This window comes from Dysidea avara, chromosome 3, assembly GCF_963678975.1.
Source record: "Dysidea avara chromosome 3, odDysAvar1.4, whole genome shotgun sequence".
Lineage (NCBI taxonomy): Eukaryota > Metazoa > Porifera > Demospongiae > Dictyoceratida > Dysideidae > Dysidea > Dysidea avara.
Window position 1 is genome coordinate 4,077,313 of NC_089274.1, and position 27,082 is coordinate 4,104,394.

The following is a 27,082-nucleotide window of genomic DNA, read 5'->3' on the forward strand; positions in this document are numbered from 1 at the left end:
TCAGGAAGGATAAATCTAAACAAATTGACCAACTGAAGTTCTGGATAGAGGAGACTTGGTAATGCCCCAATACTGTTATCTCAATTGTTTCATAATAATTAGCGATGTTGAGGTGATCCAATTCAGCCAACAACTGAAGGTAATCAGTTTTGTTCTGTTTTCTAGATCGAGCCGACTGAATATGTGACTGGATTTGTGAAAAGGGGTCTTCCACACACATCCAATTCTACAAACTTGGAAGAGCATAACTCAGTGTTCAAGTAATATATAAACCTGAAATTTTCTGCATCCATTAAGCTATGTTGATGCTCACTGCTGAACAACTTTCAAGTTGTTAGCTTTATCCAATCCAAAGTTATGGATTGTCAAAGTTGGTAAATTGGATGTGTGTGTGTAAGACCCCTTTTTGCAAATCTGGTCACATATGATGAATAGAGTCTAACGGACATGTTAATTTCAACAGTGCAATGGATGAGCTGAGAGGGTTATAAATTACAATATCAGGATGGTAGGGGGTAATAAAAAGACTCGCTGGAATTGTTGACTGGGGAGTGTTATCAGCATGGAAATCTGGTAGATCTGCAAACACTTTGATGAAAGGAGTACTAGTGAAGGTTTCAACAAATTTAGCTGCTAAAACGAAAAGCACTTGGTTATGCCGATACGTATACCTCTGTTGAGTCAATGCCACATGGCAGCCGCTCAGAACATGAGCTGTGGTGGGACGGTTTGTATCACAAAGTGAACACCTTGCACAACACTGTAGTGACCATCACTGTAAATTAACTGGAGTAGGGAGAGTAACTATCAGAAGCTGCCCGTAGGAGGAATGACAGTTGACCAGGATGAAAGCCTTTTAAAAGCCTATTCCAAGTTTTACAGGAATTCTTGAGTTCAGCTGAGCCCTCAAACTTGGACTGAACAGACAGTGTCTGCAGATGGTCTTCACATTGACTCTTAGTATAGTCTCTCAACTGATTCTTGGCTTTAACATATAGGGATCGAGCAGATGGAAGTGTAGATAACTGTTTCTTGTGAAGGGGAGCACGTTTACAGGCTTAGCCTTTTGTGTACCCTTGTCTTTTGACAAAAATGGATAATCTAATCTAATCTAATTCTTGGCAATCGACAAGATGGAGTAGTCATTGTCACTAATTTGCTCTAATAGAGCGTTCATTTTTTCTCTAGGTCACATGCTGCAGTATAGGTGTGGTTACTGTTGATGATGTGTCACGTAGCAAGTTACCTCAAAGAAATGTCTGACCTCCGTGAAGGCCAAGAGTTGAGGTCCAGGGAAGAGAAAAAGGTACACAAGTGTAATAAGTTCATATGTATGCAAACTGTACTCACAACTTCTTTTCGCTGAAAAATAATCGGGTACCAGTGTTTGTATCATGATGTTGGCGCTGTTTTTTTTGTTTTTTTTCAAACGATATTATTTTGCTCTCAGGGGGTGATTTACGAGCATTTGTTGCGCAGTCGTGTAGCGGTTGTGTGTTAGCTTGTCATCGCTCGCCTGTGGTCATGTTGAACAGTTGTAAACCTCCTAAATCATTGATTGCTCAAATTCTTGTGGTATTTTATATTTGTGGATTATAAGTTGGTGTGTTCTTAACAGGACAAACCTGGTGAAGGCGAGGACACTGGAAGATCCACAGCACCTCCCAAGTAAGCTGAGCTATTATTGGTGTGGAAGATTCAGTATAGGTTCTGTGTGGTGAATGAATATACCATTAGCTAGTTCATTTATATAGGGTTTAATACAGTGTTTAGCATCCAATCAACACCTTAGCACTTTATAACATAGAGGCTTTACACCAATAATAGTTGATGTACACAATGCTTGATGTGGTTTGTAGATGTATATTTTTGCTCTTTAATTTTACAATATGTTTTACCAACAGTTCATAATACTATATAATTTTTATTATGAATTATATATTTTCTATAATACTATGAACTCTTGGTTTTACTCATAACAGGCTGCACACATCCTTATCCATGTACTCAACTAGCTAGCAGGTGTCACGGTTTCTATGCTACTAGACACAACTAAACAGATCATAAAAAAAATTTGTTTCTGAAAGTAGTTTGTGAGATTTGGTCCAGCTGCATATATCAAACAGTACGGTAATACTGTTTAAGTAGGAGTGACACATGCCACAAAAAATGCCACCTTTAAAAATCATTCCTAGAGACATCTCATGCGACAAAAATCACCTTTATGGAATAATATCAATCCATCTAATTAAAAACAAGAAAACACGTACAGGCAGCCAGATATAGAATTTTTTTTAAATTCAAAGTTTCGTCTGCCTGCCAGACCACAGTTGCAAGGCTGGAGGCCAAATGAAGCAGTACACGGCCACCATTTATTCACACACAAGTGGCATGTTCCTTTTGTGTGGGTTAGTTTAGCGGACACATGGTTATGTGATCTGCTGAGCAAAAACCAGCCGTTTTTGGAAAATTCTATTTTGCTATAAAAGTGTATTGAATAAACTGGGTACCTATATGCGTGCTACATATTACATATATATCCATTCATAAATTGTAACATGTAAGGCCTGTTCTTAAGTTCTAACAAGCCATAGTGAGCACTGATAGTGTATATATTGCTCGTCATAATGATGCCAAAGTTGGTGGTTGAATCTGTATAATTATGGGGCCATCCAAAATTTTGAGGGGAAAATTTTTGGGTCTTTCATGCATTTTTGATCTAACTGCAAATTTCGAGGGGGTTCATCCCCAGGGGTGGATTTAGGAATTTACAGGGGGGGGGGGGGGGGGGTGGTAGGTACTAATCTCTTATGTGAAAGAACCAGGGCAATCTGGGGGGCATCCCCTGGGAAATTTTTGAAAATAGATGCTAAAATGCTGCAATTTAGTTTAGGTGTAGCTCTGCAGCATTTATTAATGAAAGGTTTGAGTAGGTTCAAACAACCAACATCCTCACACAATTGCACAACAACAAGTGCATATCAGAATAATAATGTAATTGAAACTGGAATTTGAATGATACGAGATTGAATCTGAGTGGCATGTGTATAATTAAGTATTGCCATATGTAATTGACTATACAAGTATAGATGAATCAGTTATAAATGAAGGCCTTTTAAATAGATCAATTTTAGATGTAGACAGGTATGGATAAATTCCATTGCAGAGCCAACTATTGTGTAACCGCTGAATGTTCTATTAGAGTAGTTAGGTGACTGCTCTATTAGAGTATCTCAATCTTGTGTGCCTCCAATGCTGATCCCAGTGATCCAGGCCCTTGTTAGATAACTTTTAGCACAAATCCAGTGATAATGCATTGAAAAGATGGTTATATGGTGAGTTTAATGAGTATTTTCACTATTAGTCATCTTTTTAACTATGCTATGACAAAGGTTCATTATAATCTTCAGCATTTTGATCAAGTAAAGTCTAAAGGTGAAGAGGGGAGGGGCTTCAGCCCCCATAGCCCTTCCCTGAGATCTGCCCCTGATCCCAGAGGGATTTTTCCTTTCTTTGTCCCATTTTCTGTTTCACATTATTCTGTTAGCTAATGTAGGTTAAATATTGTTTAAGTCTCTAGTCTCTGTTTGTTAGGATAATCTGTAACACATGTTGTTCAGTGCTGGCCACTATAAAGATCTAATGATGCTACCAAGTACTAAGAATAATAGAAATGGGATCAAGTTAGAATTGTTGGTATACCACATATCACATGTTTCCTTTGGTGTACTGCAATTTATAATACTCCTCTTGAGTAGGAAAGTAAGATGATATCCAAGTTTTTTGCCATAAGTCTTTCTTTGCCATGAACAAAGCATTAAAACGTTATGCTGTAATATTAACATATAATTATATGCTTTCTACTGTAACATTTATGCTTGCACTGCTATGTTGGGTTTTTGCAGATCTGGTGGCAAATATGGCCCATGTTTGGTAAAGCACCTGCATCATGTTTACACCATTGTACTATTTTATTTGAGATATTCTTTATGTGTGTAGTGCTTTATTGGTGAACAAATTGCTGCTAAAGTAATCTTACAATGCATCTTGCATTTCCTCGTTCGTAGCTCAATGAAAATTTGGGCTATAGTTTTTGGCATATGTGTCTTGCTAGATGTTTTACAGTGTGATTTCTGCTGTAGGAAGAAATGGCAAAGACGTTATCGCATCTTCAGGCTGAAAGAATCCGTTTTAACGTGAGTTGAGCATTATCACTGTACACAGCTATAAGATGTAAGCAATATGTGACCTAATTTTAGAAAACCGTCGATATCCGCACAATTTTCAAAATGCATTTATTTGTTCTTTGTTTTCTACAGGGACAGAGGAATGGACTTGCTAAGATTCAGCTTCAGAAGTTAAGCAGCGTTGGAAATACAGCACTAGACAGCCGGACGAGCAAATAAATTGAGATGTACAGAAGCTATTGAGAAAAGAATCTACAGGCGCTTACATAAACCATCATAACTTACTGATACAATGGTATACGGAATTGAATCTTCGCCCATTGTGTTCGCCATGAATTTGTGCATCCACCAAGGTATAGTGTTTGTCCCAGACATGTTTCTGTGTTCAAGAAGGAAGGCAAATTCGCTGAAAAATGATCGTCGGTAAATTCTTTCGTCACCGCAACGTAAACAAACGTCTGTAACTTTGAAATCCTTCGTGTATGGAGATGAAACAAAGATTTTTGTACTCCCTATGAACAGGCGAACACGATGATGCCCAGGATTTATCCATTGGAGGCTTAATTTGCCCAGCAGTGAGGCGATAAAAACTTGCATAATTTTTTTCTGGAGCTTGCATTTTTTTACCCATACTTTTTAAATGCGTTTTATTGCAAAAGTACTATTGTGCGTATATCAACGGTTTTCCAAAATTCAGTCACATATATATATATACCATTAATGACTTCCTAATAGCAAGTAGTGATAATGTGTTAGTCATTGTAATGCTGATGTTTCATCACAGGGAGCTCTTGGAGACCAATCCCCACATTCAATCATTGTTCAACATAGGAATAGTGATGACCTTGTTGCTTTGGTTATTTGACATCATGAAGAACTCTGCTGTGGAAGGACGGTAGGTGATGATGACATGGTCATTCATTATTATAACTATCATACAGTACGGTAGTAGTGTTACTGTACTGTATATTAGGGAACATGGAGGTTTGGCTTTTTCTAACCAAAACCAAAAAAAAAACAGCTTCACAGTACCATCGTGGTGCATTGGCAGCATTGGTTACAAGCCCAAAAGTGCCTTCAGTATGACTAGGTGCTTCTAATAAATTGTTATGAAATTCCCCAAAAAAAATTATAGGATTTTCTACTAACTGCCTGTCTGGCAAGTGTACTCAATAACAGCTAAGGCTAGGGACTTGATTTTTTTCACTGTTCAACATCGCTTCGTCCCAAGATGTGCCTTTTGGCATACCGCAGTACGTATGATGTATGCATCATGGAGATACCAGTCCTTTGTTCTCCAGGTTTTTTTTGCTGACATTGATTTATGGTATAGTGCGATGGCTTACCTACATTTGTAAATGAGAACCATCCGTATTTTCCATGGTAATTGGATTGATTGCGAGGCGCTTCTCTTCGTTTGTAACACTGTGAAATGGGCTAAACATAGCTAAAAGCGAAGTGTAATGTGGTATTGAACTTATCCTGAAGTTACAGATATCTACCAAGCATAAGTACTTAAATAAATTTACAAGTTGGCAGTATCTAAATATGCAGCTCAAGGAAAGTGTCGATAGGGAAAATTAACTCCTTGATATGGTTTCATTGCATGAAGAAGGACGAAGGAGGGCACACACTCGTTGGAACCCCAAAAGGTACACGCCACTGATGAGTTTATTATTGTGGCTTAAAATAGTGGCTGTGCACTGCTTCATTTGGCCTCCAGCCTTGCAACCATGGTCAGGCAAGCAGGCTGGCTAATAAAAATTCTAGTTTCGGTGTTTTTAAATTAAATTCTATATTCAGCCATGTTTTTAATGCATGTTAGATGGACTATATTACTTCAGAAAGGTGATTTTTGTTGCATATGATGTCTGTAGGATGATTTTAAAGGTACCATTTTAGGCAGTGTGCATCACTTTTTTTTTTTTTGGGGGGGGGGGTGAAGATCCCTTAGTACTGTTTGATAATGCCCTGTGGTCAGGTTAAGGCTTTAGTTATATTTTTTTTCTATTGAGTACAATAGTAAAATGTATATAAAATATATATGAGCAGAATGCATTTTACATTATGGGTTAATGATCTCCTGTGGCTAGTTACAATGAGCCTTATCCACAATGATGTTTTATGACATCACGAAATAAAAATGGCCGCGATAGTTGGGGAACTGTTATGCAGGCACCTATGAAGATAAATTTTCGATTGCTCATATTTCAGCTAGGCATGGAGATATCAACCATTAACCGACAGGTATGGTTATAAAGTAACAAAAGCTATTGTAAATGTACGCTATTTAGAAAAAAATTTGAAACGTGACTAAACTCGTTTATCATAATGTCTTATATAAACTTGACCGTACCTTTTGTTTACACCTCGATGTCTTCTTTCCTGGCTGAAATATGAGCAATTAAAATTTTTTCTCCATAGGCGCTTGTACATTCCCCCGGCCATTTTTATTCTCGTGATGTCATAAAACATCATTGTGGATAAGGCTCATTGAGATTCCTGTGAGACCAATTGAATCCCATAATCAAAACTGTCTATTGGTAATGTAGGGCACTGAGAACCTTAGTGAGTGTTATAATTGAAACTTTAATATAGTAACTATAATGATAAGTTCGGCCACTTCAAAGGTTCTGGACAAAATACCAAATCATATCAAAAGCATTCTCAACCACAAGTGTCACATAATAGTTGTAACATGTGCACTCTGTAACATGTACAACCATGTTACAATATGTGACCGGATTTCATATAACAAGGCTTCCACACACACAAAATCAAACTTACGATTTTACCAGAAATGGATTGCTGGTCTAATATACTATCATATTTCACACTGTACTTCCTTCAGCACTGGCAAGTCTGGTTTCTGTAGCAGCTTTCTTCCGACCCTGTCAAAGCCACGAGTGTGAGATTGGCACCATTAAATGGCCGTGGCTTTGTGATAATGGTGTGTAGTGAGCTGGGACTTCACAGAGAGCTCGCCAATAGTGTTCTCAGTCAATTTGGAGTAATTTGAGGGCCATGGAGGGCCATGGAGAGCCCAAACTTGGCCTCTGGACTCCAATCGTCTTCTTACTCCATTTTATACCCGTATATTAATACCACCGTCCACCCCCACCCTCCCACCCTTAGTACTACCATGTGTGATATTACTACCCGCTCGAAAAAAGCTGCTCAAAACAGGGCAAATTTTGGGTATCAGAAATGTATACACCCACTCAGTGGTAGCTAGTGAACAGATGAACAGTTGGTGCAAATTTTGTTTGCACAGCTGTAGGCACTGGGAAGTTATTACACAATGATTCCTTAAAATCGCCATATCTCCTAACAAAGCTTTGTGCGTCGAAGCCTTGTTTTGTCAAATTCAGTCACATATAATGTTGACCTTTTAGCATTTTTGTTTGTTTCTTTGTTTTCACAATTGCTGGCACTAGCCCAATCAGCACACCATTGTGGCAAGCAACAACACCTCTTTATCCACAAGGTGTTAAACTGCAGACTGCATTTGTGTACCCTTGATCTGTTGATTACTGTTGAAAGGATTGAAAAGGAGCTGCATCATAATCACCTCACCTATTGGTAATTTTGATACCTTATAATAGTCGCATTTGTTTGATATGGAGATCTGTTATTGTGGTATACTTTTTACTTCAACCTCACCACATTGGCTGTTGTGTAAATGGCTTAATCCCCTCACCACCAAATCTGTAGAGGCTCTAATCTATTGCTTCTTAACTGCTATAACTTATGAACCAATAATATATCAAAATACTCACTATAGAACAAGGAATTCAATTACTGAGTTGCAACTTATCAGTCTAGTAATAAACATCACTATCCTGTTGACAGTAAGCATTGTCTCAGAACAGTCTGGTTTTCAGGCATTTCACCAAGTGCGCATGCGCATATACTCTAATTTGAGGCATACTAAAGTAGCAATGCGCCAATATAATCTGTCTCCTTACTTTTAGTAGTGCCAATATCACTGTAAAGATTGTCTACAATGATTATTATCAACCATCAAATGATGACATCTTTCCCGTAATCATGTTTGAGGGACCAGTTATACCTCTTTGCCTTCACATAAGGACGTGATCATTACATGATAAGCATAGGGGTTACTATAATGTTCGACAAAAGATACAGAGCGACTAGAAAATGATGCTACAGGCATTTATAACCGATTCCACCACATGGCGATTGTGGCAGTGGCTGGTTAATTAGCTGTACTACCGTAAGAGACGAAAGTTTGGAGGGACTAAAGTTTGGCGAATCAGGCCCTTAAACATTTTGGCGAAAGAAAGTTTGGCGAATTCATCTCTATAGCGGCGCGCGCCAACACATATATCGTATACTCACCTTACCTTGGAAAATATAGTATACGCTATGTCTAGCGGGTAACGTGGTAACACGTGCGGTAGAAGTGACTTGTCTCGTGAAATGGCTATACGCTACTACTTTGTTGTTGATTCAAAGGTGCATGGTTACCACGTGTATAAAGAAATATGGCCAAACCCTATCATTGGAGAAGAATTACCCTGCGAAAGAGAGATTGGAAATACGCACGATCCGTCAGCAGTGGCTGTCAAGAAGCTTATAACAGGAGAGAGGAAGATTGTCGGCCATGTACCAAGAAGAATATCTCCATTGTCTTCGTCGTTCATAAGGGGTGGTGGGAACATAAAATGTGTTGTTACTGGAACGAAGCGTTACTCATCGGATTTACCTCAAGGAGGATTGGAGGTGCCATGTCGGTATACTTTCAGTGTTAATGATGCCAAAAAGTGTGATCAACTGCATAAGCGCATTATTGACTCTTTGTCGAGAACATGCCATGATGAAAGCCCATCAACAGATGTGGTCGAAGCAATAGAGACAAGAATAGATGAGATTGTAGACACCAATGAACCGACAAGCTCTGGAGAGAAAACTACCTTAATCAAAATTGAGCCTGAAGATACATCTAATACTTCAGCAATGTCTAATAGAATATGTCAAGATTCTCATGTTGAAGAGGTTATTGTTCCAGAAGAAGTTGTCTGCTCTCCTCCAAAAAAACAAGCCCGCTTTGATGAGGAGCGACTATTGATGGGAGAAGAATTGAGTGATCGTGAAATAAATTTTGCGCAGCAACTTCTAAAGCAGCAGTTTGGTCATATCAATGGGCTTTGTTCCACTTTGTTACAAGATAAAGATAGGCCTTATAATCTTACCACCACTACGCTATCAAACAGGATACAGATCATCTATTGTCCAAGTCGCAGGCATTGGATAGTGGCAACCACTATAAACTCAAATTGTGATACTGTTAAAGTCTACGATTCCATGTTCCGCTATCTTGATAAGAATTCCCTGATCACTGTTGAGAAATGCTTTACATACAATGGTGAGGTGCCAACAGTGAAGATGATGCAATGCAGGAAACAGGAAGGTACTAAAGATTGCGGTGTTTATGCTGTAGCCTTTGGTGTAGCTCTAGCAATGGGCCATAACCCAAGCAGGCAAAATCTGAAGCAAGATGTGATGAGATCACACCTTGTAACCTGCTTTAAAAATGAGCACTTTTCTTTGTTCCCATGCAAATAACTGAACAATGTATTTCATATACTTTTAACTTTATTTGTAATCACCATTGTTGATAATATATTACACTAATTTAACAAACAGATTAATAGCTCATGAAAGTGGGATTATAGTTTTGTTACTAACATACATCTAAAATGTCCTTCATAAATTTGAAGCCATTACTGACAATGTCTGGTTTTCTAGCGATGTATTCATGCGCAGCTATCATCCATGTTGCTCCCAATGGCTTTAGTATACTCAGACGTAAATCAATAGGACTTCTTTCTTCCTCTCCTTTCAACTGGTTACACACCTGCTTCGAGTACCATTCTTGAAATCTACCTCGTAAAAATTCTTTGACAGGCTTGTTGATACTTATATCAAGGGGCTGCAGACGATCAGTACAATTAGCAGGGATCAAAAGAACGTTGATGTTGTTGTTATCTAAGGTGGTAAGAATGTTGGTTGTACACTGGCCTTTAAAATTGTCAAATAGAACTAGAGCAGGATAGTCACAGGATAGCTTCAGCTCTTGTCTTTTTTTCTGCACATATGGTAAGATTATCTTATGTATGTAATCCTTCATTGTAGACTCGTTACACCAATGGTTATCAGTGTAAGTAACATCCCAACCACTTGGAAAGCTTACTTTTGGGATACAGCGACGTGTTTTGCCCTCATAAACTAACTGAGGAGGTAGGAACTCGCCACTCATAGTGCCAGCTAAAACAGCGGTAATTTGCCTCTTATCATCTTTCCCTGCTATCTCGACTCTTCTAGCTCCCTCCTCCTCCATGGTCCATGATGAAGTGGGCACATATTGAATTGCTGTTTGGTCCCAATTAATCACTAGGGCAGGAGGAATTTCATCCATGGACACAACATTTTGTATATCCAACAGGAATCCTTCTTTTATGCGATCAAAATTCTCAACGTCAACTTTGGCCTTGCTACTGACTCTTCTTTTCACCATCCCCATACGATGTAGCAAGCTCTTTGCCCATGATTTGGTTAGCTCAATACCTGTTTCATTGACACGAATCCCATTTTCATCATATGCCAACAAGTTTGCATCTATACTTTTTATGACTCCTTCTGCTGCAGCTATTGCAACAACAGTGTTAACTACCGACCCCTTCTTTCGCAAGAACTTCAAATATTCTTTCACTTGTTGATCGATGTCTTCACCAACCAGCAGTGGTCTTCCCATTTTTTTATTAGGTAGCTCCTTTAGTTCATCAGCATTATCACATCGCACCCGTTTTTTCAGGTTTTCTCTATAGGCATCTTTAAACCTCCTTACCGAGGTTTCCTTTAACTCGGGTAGGTCTGGAAAAGTCGCCTTGTAATAACGCAGTGCGTTAGTAGTTCCATGCTCACTAGCTCTCTTTCCAATTTGGAACTTCTGGGCTGGAGTTAAATGGAGATACGGCCCTCTTGAACTGCCTTGAGAGGCGATCGCTGAACGAACCGCGACATTGGCAGAAACAATAGTTAACCGAGGAATCCCAACTTCCTTATTCAAGGGTCCATCTGGACGAGGTAATTGATCATCAATAGTTTTGAGCTTCTCTTTAAGCTTAAAGTAATTCAGAATAGACATCGCTGACACCTCAACTAGCCGGCTAACACGTGTTCACACCCGCAGCTGGCACTTGGCTAAAATTGGCGAATTAAAGTTTGGCGAATTTTACGAATTCGCCAAATTCGCCAAACTTTAGTCCCTCCAAACTTTCGTCTCTTACAGTATATTTAGGTGTGTAGTATTCAGATTTATTGTACTAATTCATGATGCATTATAATTATTCCAATCTTTATGTCATGCTTTAGAACCAAACCATTGGAGCACATGCAAACTGTACAGTAGAATATAGACACAGTGACCTCACGTATTTGTGTACTCTTTATCTCCACAGATTGTACCTGGACATGACAACTTACCATGTGGTGTTTGGTCCATGGCAGAAACAGCTGGTTGCTTTGGGCATATGGCTTGTCCTTATGGGTACCTATTTTATGATTCATCCTATTTTTAAGGTTGTCTGTTGAAGATTATGTAACTCCAAATGTTATTTGGTATAATTCCATCAGGTTTGGGTGTACCTACACAAGACCATGGGCAGACCAGCAGATGTTCTCTTTGTAATACTCTGTTGCCTCTACAATATTGTAGCACACACTTCAGTCATCTTGCTGATATTGTACTTTGACTTTGACACTGGACCATCCCTCTTTCTGTCCATTGAGCAGGTACAGTATCACCTCAGTATACTTTAACCTATTGCATGTATGCATGGGAGTACACGTGCTGTTTAGAGTGCATTTAATTTTGACCTGTCCCTAATTTTCGAATTGGTATAATGGTACCTTTCCACAATCTAGAAAAATTTTGTTCCATAATCATACAGTATAGTAGGGACCACAAAGGTTTGGGCGTGACACATGGAAAACATTACGCAAACACCAGCCTCACTTTTCCCTGATGACAAGGCAGTAAAGCCCAAACAAGCCTTCAGATCGACCCAAATGCTTTCAACAAGTTGCTATGGAATTTTTTTGAAATTATTTAAATCAAAATTTTCTACTGACTGACTGACTGAGTAACTGATGCCTTCAGACAAGCATAACTCAATAACGGCTAAGGCTACAGGCTTGATTTTTTCACTGTTTGGCATCACTTCAGCAGGACACGTGTAGTACATACAATGCCTTCATACTGTAGTACGTACAATTCCTTCTTCATGGACTTACCAGTGTCCTAACAAGCTGGAGTAGTGCAGGATGTTAAATCTTAAATCACAGCAAAAATACAACAAGAAGTGTTATATCCCTACTGTGCATTTCCATTATGGTATCTTGGGGACATAACATTCTTATTGTTTTAAGATTTAATATCGTGCACTACTCCAGCTTGTTTCAGTACTTTTTATCAATGTGCTATAGTCCCTACTCTAGTTGAAAATTCTTGTGTACTTGTATTATAGTAATACATTGACCCTCAGATATTTTTCTTTATGTATATAATTACGTGCGAAGATAAATTTTTAAAATGATTTTGGTGTTGATTTCTCTAGACGAGATTCACTCTTAAATGTCATTCATTTGTGAGGGAGAATGCCTACAAGGTTTTGTGGCCATGGGATGAAGATGATGAAACAGGCAAGGATGTGAAAGCAGTAATATTAATTCAAAGTTGTTCCACAGGTCCACCTGTGTGGTATGAAGGACAAATGTCTCCAAAGATTGGCTCATTATCTCAGTACATGTACTTCACATTTGCCCCAACTCTTGTGTATCGTGACCACTACCCAAGGTGTGACTAACTCTGTACGTGCGTTGTGTGTGTGTGTGTGTGTGTGTGTGTGTGTGTGTGTGTGTGTGTGTGTGTGTGTGTGTGTGTGTGTGTGTGTGTGTGTGTGTGTGTGTGTGTGTGTGTGTGTGTGTGTGTGTGTGTGTGTGAGTGAGTAGTGAGCGATTGTGTTGTTGTAGGTTGAAGAATATCCGATTGGGCAGAGGCATTTGGTATTTATTACAGGTTAGTTATTATATACTTAGTAAGTGAGCTGATCATCTTTACCGCCTACACATCTAGACACTAGCTGTTTAAATATTTAGTGCAGAAGTCCCTTCCATATATATTGCTTAGTGTAAAATACTTGTTGATAGTTTGGGGGAATCATCTCCTGTACAATTATCATATTGAAGAATTTCATTCGACCTCATCTTCAGCTGCTAGAGGAAAACCCTGTGATGTGAGTAATCCGTTTACTGTTTGGTTGTGTGTGAGGAAATTGATGTCACAATTTTGTTTTCCAGGCATGGCATACTGGCTCTTACAAATTGTACTTTAGTTGGTGTTTTCTTTATGGTGATGGCTGGCACCTGCTTTTTACACTGTTGGCAAAATTTTGGTGGAGAGATGACTCTTTTTGGGGATCGTCAGTTTTATGGGGTCGGTTCAGCAATCTTGTACTACACATGTTGTATTATTGTCCAAAGGCATGGTGGAGGTGTTTGGATTATCGTAACTTTTACCGTGAATGGAACTTGCTCGTTCATGACTGGATCTATTGCTATATCTACCAAGACTTGAGATCTGTAAGTTTCATATCCTTCTGTTGATCTACATGCATATTCCATATTGCAGTTTTTAGGTCCAAAATTTGTAACTATGTCTGTATTTACTGCCACCTTCATGTCATCACTGTTCCATGAGTACATATTAGCTACAGGAATGAAGTTCTTCTTACCACTATTAACTGTTGAGTTCAGTGGGTTTGGAGGTACAGTACTATATTTATAATACATGCAAGAAGACTTGTTTTTATTTTACAGTACTCTTCTACTATGTCAGGCCTGTAAAGTTTGTTCCGAAAGAAGTACTAAATACGATGTTTCTCCTTGGACTTTCCATAGGATTTGGGATAATGGTATGGGGATATGGGTTTGAGATGTACAGCCGTGAAATATGCCCCAAAGAGGTTAGTAACTATTGATTGATTTTGATTTCACTATTGGTCTTTTTAGACATCATTTGTTAATGGAATGTGGCCAAGATTTTTGGAGTGCTGGGGCATATATTAGCTATCCATTTCAGACAAAAATAGAGAAAAAAAATTTTTTTTTTTAATTTAAATTTTATAGAATTGCTAGTGAATGTTGCATGCAGTGTTATGCATGGTGTTGGATTGAACTGTAATTCTCAGAAATTATGAATTACAATGACCACAAAAAATTCAAAGACCATTATGTATTCTCTATACAGTCACACATAAACATCCATCATAGCACATCTGCAAGAATCAACTCTTAAAGCTTCATGTATATAGGTGTGTAAGTAGTTATGATCCGATTGGGATAGCCAGGCTTGTTCACTTGTACACTATGATGACTGCCTCCTTTCCATGCATCAACAATGTTTCCTAAAATTAAAATACATGTTATTTCTATTTCACAAATATGTCGTGTACACGCTGCACGTTTACAACTGGGGTTCCCTGCTCCATGACTTCCATTAGTTAACGAGGTAGTTATTACCATGACAAGTAATACTGCAATCAATATTTGACCCCATCCCTGGCTCTGTGTAAAATATAAAAGTTTAGACATGTAGTAGTACAGCATAGCTTTGTTGGAGCTTAATTAATTAAACTAAGTAATGGGTTTCACTGTAATAAATTTTGAAAGTTCCTGCGTAAAAACTATAATGCATACACATCACAGCTAACATTACAGTAACAATCTACTCAGTACTCACCAGTCATGCAGAAACAAGATCTTATCTTCCCATCCAGTAAAGGTTTCAGCCATTTTCTCTTCTGCTGCTCATTCCCATAATGCCACAGTACTTTTCCATATTCCCCGTATCTATAGCAACCACAGCTCAACATCAGCCATACAACTAACATACTCCTTACCTGGAGCAGTGCAATTGACTTCAGGAGCTAATGGTGATCAACCCATTTCTTCTGCCATAAGGGCATATGTTAATTGAGATATTATAGCTACTCCAGGAGGTAAACACAAGTTCCATAAATTGCTTTAGACCACTACTATTGGAGGAATCTTCCATTCTCCCAACTGCTTGGCCTGCTCTACATAAACCTGTCGTGATAATTAATACACACTAATACCAAGAGTTCATAATATTATAGGGGGGAGAGTATCCTACTTTGGTATAGCGTGTACAAACACCAATCATGAAGTTATGGTGCAAGAGCATGAAGAATTTCAGTAAAACACTGGTTTCTCTAGATATGACTTTAATACTTTGAGTGTTGATGATACCTACAATGGGTTACATATTGAAGCCACCCTACAACAATCTTTGTAGCTATAGGCTAAGCAAAAGCTTGACCAAATAACACATTAAAGGTGACTAAGGTATTGCATCATAACTTCTTGTACAGGCTAGCAGTCCCATAACTAGAGCCCTCTGGGAGAGCAGTACACAAGTGGAGTTATAACAGTGCTTCATAGTGTATCCATAACCAGTTCATTAGGGATAAAAATCTTATCAACAAACTTCATCACTTTGTGATGGGTAGTGCCGGGACCAGTTCAAGAGAGATGAACTGGTAATGAATACATTGTGAAGTATGTATTCACAATGGACACATGGGTGTGTGATTAATATTGTCAAGAATTCATAATATACAAAAGAGGAGAGTGTCCTACTTCAGTATAGCCTGTATAAACGGGTATCTCAAAGTAATACAGTAAAACTTTGATTACTTTAGGATATCATGTCAACACATAAAGTGTTAAGGAGTGTTGACACTGTCATCAGTAGGCTGCTTATTGAAGTCATAACTACAACAGTCATTGAAACTTAATGCTGAGTACATGCCTGACCAACAAGCACATTGAAAGTGACTATAGGTATTGCATCATAACTTTGAGATTCGCGTTTGTACAGGCTATACTGCAGTAGGACACTCTCCTCTTTTTATATGAACTCTTGATATTGTGGATGGGCACTGTCAATTATTTCCATGTTTTTCAAAGGGCCACTTGTGTTTCTATGTGATTACATTTTACAAAACCAACTGTTCAGAGTCTGGAAGTATTTCAAAAGATTTCAGTAACTGCTCTAATGGAGCATACAGTGCATGAGCAATGGCGGATCCAGGATGGGCATTTGGGGCAAATGCCCCCCCACTGACCTTGTATAGAGGAGCCAGCCATATACTTTTAGAAAATACTAAGGCCAAGATCAACTTATGAAAATATGCGTATTTTACTACAAATTCACCTGAAATCAAAGCGAACCAAGGTCAAACTATCTGTAAATTAGTACCCAGCACCTTCATGTGTACTAAGCGCCTCTAAAAATAATTATCGTGTCTCTGTTATTTAAGACATTCAAAGGCTTTTACACAGTTTTTAAGACTTCACAACCAACTGCAAAGGCCAAAATGACAAGAATCAACAGTGAAACACTACTAAGAGGTGATTATTTGCTGCTTCAAAATGCAACAACTAACATTACAAGAGAATATGGCTCTCCCCAACCACCTACCAACTTAGCCTGTTTGTGCCCCTCCCCTTGCCAGCTCCTGGATCCGCCCCTGATGAGCAAAGGTATAAGCTTGTAAAGGGTGAACAAATGACAGCTGAGTAACTACTGGTACAGCAGCACGTACAAGGATGCAAACTGGCCAAAATCGATGTTGTTGACTTAGCTGTATTCTAGCCATTAAAAGGCCAGCAACATTCATCTCTAGCGGTCTTGTCTCTGTTGATTTTGGATGAAAACCTCCTGAGGAAAAGGGGTGGGGCTATGGCCTTCCACTGTTATTGAATAACACAATACTCTAGCAGTCAATTATTTTAATAGAACAGTCACTTTTACAAAAACTGTACATAATCTTGGCACTTCTAAAATATAACTTCCAGACTCCCATAAATGGTTTGTTGTAAACTTCAGCTCCATTGTGTAACTTTATTAATTAACATAATTATTTCACTCAAAGCATACCACACACACCTGGTAAATGACAGCCCAGCTACAGCTAGTGGTTTCACCATACTCCAGACATGTTTGGCTGACTCTTCATTACTAGCATTACCCCACACACTCCTAGCATACACACCCTGAATAATTGATGCCAGTCGGTAGCAGGATAATGCCTGGAAGTAACTCAGACCAATTAGTGGGAGCTTCAAGTCTCGTTGGTGGGCATATGATTTAACAAGTGATGGTTCATCTGGCATTCCTGCCACTGGCTTAGCTGTGTGAACAATAAAATGTATGAAAGTACACGTGTACATAAACCCATTGATTTTATAGCTATGGTGATATATATCAAGTTGGCGCAGAAGAGATTTTTTAAAGTGCATTCCATGACCTCGTCAAAAAGACCACCTTATTATTGAGGTCATAACATTACTGCTAGTCCCAGAGGTGGTCCTATTAATGAGACTATCAACTAACATACACAGTTTTGTAGGATGGCTTTTTTGCTTTAGACCGTCACGAAGTTGCTCCATCTCAGGTATGGCACCAGCTCCCTTCACACAAGTAGTTACCACTTCACCTGTAAGAGTACATGCGTTACAAATATTGCTAACTGTTATATTAGAGTATTTCATGTAAAATTGTTTGCCTACTTCAGCATGCCGAACATAGCAAAACATTCTGCATAACTTTTGTGTCTGCCCCCAGTCACGTAAGTATAACCAGGAGTTCATAAATGTCCACAAGACACTTACAAACTCCTGGTATGCACTATACACCTTCATATAACACACTTGTACTAAATGACACTATCATATTTAATATCCTCATTACTTATCTCAGTGTTGGGGAAGTCATTCAAACCAAGCAATTGCAGTGGAATATAGTGAAGGTGTACCATTGTGACATTTGATCTGACAATGTCACATCAACACACTACCCTAACAGAAGAAAAGTTATAATTTCAATGCCTCTAGTGGCACTACATATAAACAGACACAGACCCATACCTCTACAGGACACTGATCAGTTAAAGATAAGTTGATAAGTTCTTTTCAGAGCATACTCCAGATTGGTGTCCCTATTATGTTGGCATCATCGCAGCATAAATAGGGGGCAGGTACAGGAAACCAACCCGGTGGAGAGCATAGATCATGCAATACTCACGGTCAACCTGCCTCACGGTCAACCTGCAGGATCGCGTGAGATAAATGTCAAAACCGACACCCATCTGCAGAAATTACCTTGTGTGCTGTGTGTAAAGATCACCTGGAGGTTTCTTCCGTAGCATGCAGGTTTGGCCATTGTTTGATAACAACTGAATGTGTTGGGTTTGACTGACCATGCCTGCAAACAAGGTAAAAGGTCATTTATACTTGAAGAATTAGATCGAGATACCATGTGGGCCAGTGGCTGCATGCTGTCTTGAAAAAGCTTCTTAGATATACTCTTAAATATCTTTCCGATGAATCCTGAAGTTTACTGGGTACAGTGATGAGCCCTTCACTTCAGTGTTTATATTCTAGGGCTGTTGGGGGGAACTCTCCTCCCCCCCACTTACTCCTCCCCCTAAAATTGTGACTGACTACTAGCTAAACTAAATGCCCCGCTCAGACAGAGGGTTTTATTTTCCCTGGGATAACTAGCAATCACAACCTTAAAATGCTCTCAGAATCAGTATCAGATGATTTAATTTATCAAAAATTTCTTACATATATATTATAGTGATGCCACAGCCACTATCCAGCATCCAAGAATCTAATGTAGTATCTTTTGGTTTCAAAACAACACATCTATAACTCTCAAACCTGTCCTTATTAAATTTACAGAAATTGTAATTTTTTAACTTGAAGCTTCTAAGCCAATTTGCTTTGAAATCAGACATTTAGCTAACCACAGAAAGCCTGACATTAAAAAACAATGTATCCTTGTTTTGGGCCCTATATATATCTAGGAAAAATTCAATTTCAAATAGCTATATATCATCCATATATTTTAAGTAATCCACCCAGATCTTTAAGTTTGCTATATAGTGGCTTGTGGTAGCTATATATCATATCCTCTGCATGTCTCACACAAATTGTTCATACAACCAGAAAGATTCAACATTACACAGTGCACTAGTGATTGTATACTTGAGGTGCACATGATTGTCCTTGATATCACATCTTTGTCATCATTCAAGCTTCACTGAGGATCTGATGTGACCCAATCATAAAATTTTAATAGGCTGTAGCGTAAAATTCAATATCAACACTCATGACACACAGTGTAGACTAGCTAGCAACTGTTTCAACTGTTGCAGTAGGTAGCTATCAGACTTTCACCTGGTTCCCCCCCCCCCCCCCCCAAATCTCCTTGATTCCCCCACCCCCAAAAGGAGAAAATCCTCGCTTCATTACAGCAAACCAATCTAAAGTAATCAACAGTAATGCCAAATATGCGAAATCTGCGGTTAGTCTAACAGAGCCTTCATTTCCTTGCAGTTCCGTATACTATGATGGTTTGGCATAGGTGTGGTTTCTGTTGATTTGTCACGTAGCAAGTTACCTCAAAGAAATGTCTGACGTGCGTGAAGGCCAAGAGCTGAGGTCCAGGGAAGAGAAAAAGGTACACAAATGCAATAAGTTCTTGAGCTGCAAACTGTGCTCGCAACTTCTTTCGCTGAAAAATAATCCTTATTGTTTGTATGTTGGTATAACCACTGACGTCGTAAAGTCACAACCTTTTCAAACAAATATTTGTTCTCAGGGGGTGAGTTACGCGCATTTGTTGTAGTGGTTGTGTTAGGTTGTCAGCACTCGCTTGTGGCCATGTTGAACAGTTGTAAACAACAGATGTGGTTTTATCCGGGACCGTTTCATCCCTACTAAATCATCGATTGCTCAAATTCTTGTGGTATTTTGTAGTGGATTATAAGTAGCAAGTTTTTTTTTTTTTTTTAACAGGACGAACCTGATGAAGGTAAACCTGATGAAGGTAAACCTGATGAAGGTAAACCTGGTGAAGGGGAGGATACTGGTAAATCCACAGCACCTCCCAAGTAAGTTGAGCTATTGGTGTGGAAGATTATAGTAGGCTAGTTAAGCTGTGTGTAGTTCATTAATGGAGGAAGGTTTAATACAGTGCTAGCATGCAATAAACATTTGTAACTTAGAGGCTTTGCACCAATAACTGATGTACACAATGCTTGATGTGGTATGATGTGTGTCAGAATTTTTGAGTATTGGAATACCCTTGACAGGGTACACACATCCTTATCGATGTACTAAACTAGCTAGTAGATGTCATGGTCATTTTTTCTTTCTAAGTTGTTAGACACATCTGAGCAGATCATAAAAAATTCATGGCATATGAAGAAATTTGTGGAGATTTGTTCACTATAAAACTAAATAGTTTCTATTGTATTGACACTTTATACTCACATTCAAAATACATATTACAGATTCGCAAGTGCCACGAGAAAGAGCAACTCTTGGCTAACGGGATGATACCAAACGATACCAAATGAAGCTTGGTACATGAATATTTCGCTTGTCATTTCACCAATACAAGAACACAATCATCTGCAATACATTTCCTATGGAGCATTCTAATGATCAATCTCTTATGGGATGCATGACAAATTACAACACTGTAGGAGCCTTCCATTTTCAATTCATTTACTGCTCATTGACACTGAACCCTGCTACAAACTAACTGTGTGACACTGGGTAGTAACAAGTTGAGCAGTTAGCACTTTTTCTCAGCCTGACACTGCATGGCAGCAAACTGCTTCACCAGTTCACCAGCCAAGTTGCCATTTCTTTTGCATTTGTTCCTCTTGCTTGCTGTTCATCCATTTCTAACACAGTAACTAGCTATGATCTAGCTATTTCTATGAAAGATCTAGCTATTTCTATGAAAGATCTAACTATTTCTACTGACAAAGAATCAATATCTATTGCACCCAGAATGAAAGATAGCTTTGAATAACCATCAACTCAACTCGTGATGTTTATTTGAAAATTAACTTGCATGGAATTCTGCATGCTTCATGGTTCTGTGTTTTATATAGATATTCATGTTCATACAAAATTTGGAAAAGATGTGAAGTATGCATGTTAGCGACAAATAATATGGCTACTTAAAGTATGATGAAATAGATGCAGTTTTGCTACCAAATATTTTTATAGCCATGACCCATTGCCACCCCTATATTTCCTGAACCTACAAATGAAGGTCTACCATTATCTTACTTACTGAGCCTACCACACTTTGATCATTGATGATTGTGTTGTAACCACATTCACCAGTGCACATGAGCTATATATACCCAATCTGTGTTGAAAACACAATGTGGGTATATACAAATCAAATACAAATTTCATTGGCTATGTAGTATCAGTAGTACCTATGGTATATATAACATTGAGGGGAGCTCTTGTATTATTGACAGCACTACACTCAAACAATGCAGTTAGACACAACTGTACTCTTAACAATTTTGAATGCTTGTGAACATTGATCTCTAGGGTGGAAAACAGCATCCAATGTAAGCAACAAAATCAAATGGAGTGTTGACATGTAATATTCTAATCAAGATCTTGGCATCCATGCAACATTGTTATTACTTACCAGACACTTTTACATAATACAACCTAATCAGTAAGGAGCTCCACACCATACACACAGTACTTGGAGCATCATTGGGGTTGATCACAGTGCTTGTATGTTCATATCCGGCATGTCAGAAAACTCTGCTGTATCAGCAATTATCAAGCACATGTAGTGCAATCAAGATGTTACACTCATGAATCACAATTAATTGTTGATTACCTCAAACATCAACTTCTATCTTTCATTTTGATAGTGAAAAAGTCAATCAGATTATATGGGTGCATGAAGTTGTGCAACTTCATAATGAAACGCTGTTTCACATTACAAGCCTGTAAGGTCTTCACACCTTATACTGTAAAGTCCTACACCTACTCAACCTTACTCAATATTCCTGTGCATTCAGTGATATAATTATAGCAAGAGTTGATAATATATATAAGGGAAAGAGTATCCAGCTGCCATACCCCTCTAGAACACACTGTGTTAAGTTATGATGCAATAGATCGTTAATAGGAAAGGTGATGGTTTACAGTGGTATGCTTACATTAATTATCAACTCTTGATCATAGTGAGTGGGATGAGTGTTTAGTTATGTAATTGTTGTCTGACCACATGGCCATCCTGTCGCCAGCACCATGCAGAGTTAACTAGATTGTACTGCATTTTATGACACTGTCCTATTCTTGTAATCTCAACATCACAGTACCAACTTCTTGACTTGTCTGACTTTGCAATGATGCTACTACCATTGTGCAACAGTCATGACTTTTTACTGACAGTATAACAGCTTTCTTTTGCACCAGTATGAGAGAATTAAGTTTTGAATTGCACTTGTGTGTAACAACAATAACCATGGTGACAAATATTACACCATGCTACACCCCCACCAAACAAGTAGTGGGCTCTCAGTGTTACAAACTCAGCAAACTATTTGACATTCCTTGTATGTGTAGTGCTTTATTGGTGAACAATTATTCTTACATTGCATCTTGCATTAATTTTGTAGTTCAAATTTTGGGCTAGTTTTTTAGGAATTTGTGCTGCTAGATGTTTTACAGTGTAATATTTTGCTGCAGGAAGAAATGGCGAAGACGTTACCGTATCTTCCAGGTGAAAGAATCCGTTATAACGTGAGTTAAACATTATCACTATACACAGCCGTAAGATGTATGTTATATACCATTAATGATTTCATCACAGGGAGCTCTTGGAGACCAACCCCCACTTTCGATCATTGGCCAACATAGGAATAGTGATGACCTTGTTGCTTTGGTTGTTTGACATCATGAAGAACTCTGCTGTGGAAGGACGGTAGGTGATGACGACATGGTCATTCACTATATTGTGTGTTGAACTATAATAACATGACTAAACTGCCATGCAGATTAAACAATATACAAATGATAAGAGTTGGGTGAATTTTTGTACTCCACAAAATTCTGCCATATATTTCAGTATACATGCAGGTGTCACCACTGTGTGTGGAAGCAATAGCTTTTGTTTACATCCAACTGTTTAAAACTTAATTCATCGCCCTGTCACTTTCTCCAAATGACATTGTGACATCCTCAAATGCTGACCTTTTAGCTTTGTGTATGATGTTTGTTTTTTTGTGTAATTTACACTTTCACTATTGCTGACCCTAGCCCAATCAGTAATAACATTGTGGTAAGCAACAGCACCTCTTTATCCACAAGCTAGGTGTTAAACTGCAGAGTGCAGAGTTGTTTGTGCACCCCTGACCCTGTTGATAACTGTTGAAAGGATTAAAAGGCAGCCAGTTCAGGAGCCACATTATAATCACCTCACCTATTGACTTTGATGGCTTTAGTTGATATTATGCTGGAAGATGGACAACAGCTGACTGTAGCCTGAGATCTGTAGCCTGAGATCTGTTATTGTGGTCTACTTTATTACTTCAACTTCACCACATATCAGCTGTTGTGTATAGTGTATATGGCTTAAGCAACTGTGTAAAATCTTTGGTCATCAAAGTCATGCTTTAGAACCAAACCATTGGAGCACATGCAAATGTACAGTAGAATATAGACACAGTGATCTCACATATATGTATCTCTACAGATTGTACCTGGACATGACAACTTACCATGTGGTGTTTGGTCCATGGCAGAAACAGCTGGTTGCTTTTGGCATATGGCTTGTCCTTATTGGTACCTATTTTATGATTCATCCTATTTTTAAGGTTGCTATTTTTGTTGAGGATTAACTCCCAAATGTTATTTGGTATAATTCCATCAGGTTTGGGTGTACCTACACAAGACCATAGGCAGACCAGCAGATGTTCTCTTTGTAATTCTCTACTGCCTCTACAACATTGTAGCACACACTTCAGTCGTCTTGCTGATAGTGTACTTGGACTTGGAAACTGGACCATCCCTCTTTCTGTCCATTGAGCAGGTACAGTGTCACCTCGGTATACTATATGTGTGAGACTTGCATGTTGATACAATGGTCTTTCCACAATCTAGAAGCTATGTTCCATGCATGGTGTTATAATTCATTGACACTCAGATATTTTACTTTGTCTATATATGTGCAAAGATATTTTTGGAGTTAGTGGGATTCTAACAAATGAGTTTTTTTTTTTTTGGTGTTGACTTTTCTAGGTAAGATTCACTCTTCAATGCCATTCATTTGTCAGGGAGAATGCCTACAAAGTTTTGTGGCCATGGGATGAAGATGATGAAACAGGCAAGCATGTGAAAGCAGTGATATTAATTCAAAGTTGTTCTACAGGTCCCCCTGTGTGGTATGAGGGACAAATCTCTCCAAAGATTGGCTCGTTCTCTCAGTACTTGTACTACACATTTGCCCCAACTCTTGTGTATCGTGACCACTACCCAAGGTGTGACTAACTCTGTGTGTGCATGTGTGTGAATATTCACGTCCATATACTTGTTGTAGGTTGAAGAAGATGCGCTTGGGCAGAGCCATTTGGTATTTATTACAGGTCAGTGTATACTTAACATGTGAGCTACCTACACTGATCATCCTTACTGCCTACATATAGACATTAGCTGTTTAAATCTTTTATTAATTACTTCAGTGCAGGGGTCCCTTCTATATATGTTGCTTACTGTAAAATACTTGTTGATAGTTTGGGGGCCTCATCTCCTGTATAATCATCATATTGAAGAATTTCATTCGACCTCATCTTCAGCTGCTAGAGGAAAACCCTGCGATGTGAGTAATCCGTTGACTGTTTGGTTGTGTGAGGGAAATCATTGTCACAATGTTTTTATTTTTAGGCATGGCATGCTGGCTCTTACAAACTGTTCTTTAGTTGGTGTTTTCTTTATGCTGATGGCTGGCACCTGCTTTTTACACTGTTGGCAAAACTTTGCTGGAGAGATGACTCTTTTTGGAGATCGTCAGACTTATGGGGTTGGTTCAGTAATCCTGTACTGCACATGTTGTATTATTGTCCAAAGGCATGGTGGAGGTGTTTGGATTATCGTAGCTTTTACCGTGAATGGAACTTGCTCGTTCATGACTGGATCTATTGCTACATCTACCAAGACTTGAGATCTGTAAGTTTCATATCCTTCTGTTGATCTGCATGCATGTTCCATGTTGCAGTTCTTAGGTCCAAGATACGTAACCATTTCTGTATTTGCTACCACCTTTATGTCATCACTGTTCCACGAGTACGTACTAGCTACAGGAATGAAGTTCTTCTTACCACTATTAACTGTTGAGTTCAGTGGGTTTGGAGGTACAGTACTATACTTGTAATACGTACAACTTCATGTGCTTGTTTTTATTTACAGTACTCTTCTATTATGTCAAGCCTGTAAAGTTTCTTCCGAAAGAAGTACTAAATATGCTTTTTCTCCTTGGACTTTCCATAGGATTTGGGATGATGGTATGGGGATATGGGTTTGAGATGTATAGTCGTGACATATGCCCCAAAGAGGTTAGCAACTATTGACTGATGTTGATTTCACTATTGGTCTCTTTAGACGTCATTTGTTAACGTAATGTGGCCAAGATTTTTGGAGTGCTGGGACATATATTAACCATCCATTTCAAACAGTAGTGTGAACTTTTTTTTAGTTATATAGAATTGCTTGTGAATGTTGCATGCAGTGTTTATGCATGGTGTAATAGAATTTGCAATTAAACTTATTTGTTAGATATTTAGAATTCATGAATTTCACATGTAATAGAATTTACAATTAAAAACAAATTAAAAATTACAATCAATAAATTCCTAAGATTACAATGACCACAAACAAAAAAAACCCAAGACCATTGTACATATAGTCACACACAGGCAAGCAAAGCGTAGCATATCTGTACAAAAATTAACTCTTGAAAATTGTAAGCTTCATGTATATGGGTACAGTATAGTCAGAACTTGCATGTGTAAAGTGGTAGTTGAATTGTGATGTCATGATCCGATTGCAACAGCCAGGCTTGTTTGCTTGTTTATTTTAACTCATCTATGTGAAAATCTGCTTTATCGTAAATGCTGCAACTGCAAATACTCCTATCATCAATCCAGCTTGACCCAATTTAGTTACAGATCCATTTTGATGATGTCCGTTTGTTCTCGTTTTCAATGCCTCCTTTCCATATAGCAACAATGCTTCCTATAATTAAAATAAAAGGCAGTTTATTTCTGATATAACAAATATGTCATATATTTACACACACAGCACATTTGTACAGTCACTCAGCAGACAATTGTCTGCATGTTACAGCGGATGTAGGCATGTAATCATGCGGTACAAACACGACAACCATGCTCAGTTAGCAAGATAGAGTTTCGCTTAGAAAACATACAGCAATTTGCAGGCATTCCACAAGTTAAGGAATGACATAACACCTATTGCGGCTAGGCGATCATTGACTAACAAAGAAACAATAAGTCTTTATTACTCACCCATCCTTTGTTCGCATCTATCCAGGGTTGAAGTCTGCTCTCTAACACTTGCGCTGCCCACACACACACGCGAGCAGCTAACTTTTCCAGTTCGTGGGTACACAGGAATATAGCGACGCTAACTGAGAACGCGAAAAATACCACCACCTTGCCCCACGACAATCCATTATCCAACAGTTTAGTTATAGTGCTCATGTATTGGCTGTAGAGGTTTCCATTGTTCAAACGAAGCCTCTCTACTCTAGGAATCAATGATTCTACGCGAGCATCTTCAAACATATTTGCAAGCTGCATTAACATGTAAGGTACTTCTATTAAAATTTGCCTCGTTAATCCATTGGGTAAGTCTACTATCTCTAC

General features: G+C 38.5%; 3 protein-coding genes across 12 annotated transcripts; 2 read left to right on the forward strand and 1 right to left on the reverse strand.

The window, feature by feature from the left end:
- The first annotated feature begins 1,166 nt into the window (after window positions 1-1,166).
- On the forward strand, window positions 1,167-14,515 carry LOC136248978 (sterol O-acyltransferase 1-like). 2 transcript variants are annotated; one of them, XM_066040853.1, is made up of 15 exons: window positions 1,174-1,306; window positions 1,619-1,668; window positions 4,143-4,196; window positions 4,972-5,082; window positions 11,672-11,792; window positions 11,847-12,005; window positions 12,830-12,914; window positions 12,960-13,068; window positions 13,245-13,290; window positions 13,422-13,507; window positions 13,572-13,707; window positions 13,755-13,853; window positions 13,903-14,038; window positions 14,091-14,236; window positions 14,283-14,515. In XM_066040853.1, exons 1-15 carry the CDS (start codon window positions 1,223-1,225, stop codon window positions 14,337-14,339), a joined length of 1,479 nt encoding a protein of 492 aa, XP_065896925.1. In that variant the 5' UTR covers window positions 1,174-1,222; the 3' UTR covers window positions 14,340-14,515. The 2 variants fall into 2 exon arrangements, 1 of the variants encoding a protein (XP_065896925.1); XR_010697962.1 differs by lacking the exon at window positions 14,283-14,515 and having other exon boundaries at window positions 1,167-1,306; window positions 13,910-14,038; window positions 14,091-14,231.
- LOC136248983 (acyl-CoA dehydrogenase family member 11-like) lies at window positions 14,455-22,259 on the reverse strand. Of its 8 annotated transcripts, none has more exons than XR_010697964.1 (8): window positions 22,033-22,257; window positions 21,832-21,956; window positions 17,696-17,794; window positions 17,245-17,488; window positions 15,173-15,359; window positions 15,013-15,122; window positions 14,735-14,837; window positions 14,455-14,677 (listed from the first exon to the last, which is right to left on the reverse strand). XR_010697964.1 is itself a non-coding variant. In XM_066040861.1 (8 exons), the coding sequence occupies exons 3-6, from the start codon at window positions 21,878-21,880 to the stop codon at window positions 15,350-15,352; spliced, it is 402 nt and encodes a 133-aa protein (XP_065896933.1). In that variant the 5' UTR covers window positions 21,881-21,956; window positions 22,033-22,151; window positions 22,196-22,241; the 3' UTR covers window positions 14,455-14,837; window positions 15,013-15,122; window positions 15,173-15,349. The 8 variants fall into 8 exon arrangements, 6 of the variants coding, with proteins under 6 accessions (XP_065896933.1, XP_065896935.1, XP_065896931.1 ...); XM_066040861.1 differs by having other exon boundaries at window positions 14,455-14,837; window positions 22,033-22,151; window positions 22,196-22,241; XM_066040863.1 differs by having other exon boundaries at window positions 14,455-14,837; window positions 21,832-21,953; window positions 22,033-22,259.
- LOC136248976 (sterol O-acyltransferase 1-like) lies at window positions 19,686-25,971 on the forward strand. Of its 2 annotated transcripts, XM_066040851.1 has the most exons (15): window positions 19,691-19,824; window positions 20,163-20,257; window positions 22,890-22,943; window positions 23,014-23,124; window positions 23,896-24,016; window positions 24,073-24,231; window positions 24,441-24,525; window positions 24,571-24,679; window positions 24,739-24,784; window positions 24,932-25,017; window positions 25,083-25,218; window positions 25,266-25,364; window positions 25,414-25,549; window positions 25,605-25,750; window positions 25,797-25,971. In XM_066040851.1, exons 1-15 carry the CDS (start codon window positions 19,774-19,776, stop codon window positions 25,851-25,853), a joined length of 1,491 nt encoding a protein of 496 aa, XP_065896923.1. In that variant the 5' UTR covers window positions 19,691-19,773; the 3' UTR covers window positions 25,854-25,971. The 2 variants fall into 2 exon arrangements, 1 of the variants encoding a protein (XP_065896923.1); XR_010697960.1 differs by lacking the exon at window positions 25,797-25,971 and having other exon boundaries at window positions 19,686-19,824; window positions 25,421-25,549; window positions 25,605-25,666.
- Window positions 25,972-27,082: the final 1,111 nt, after the last annotated feature.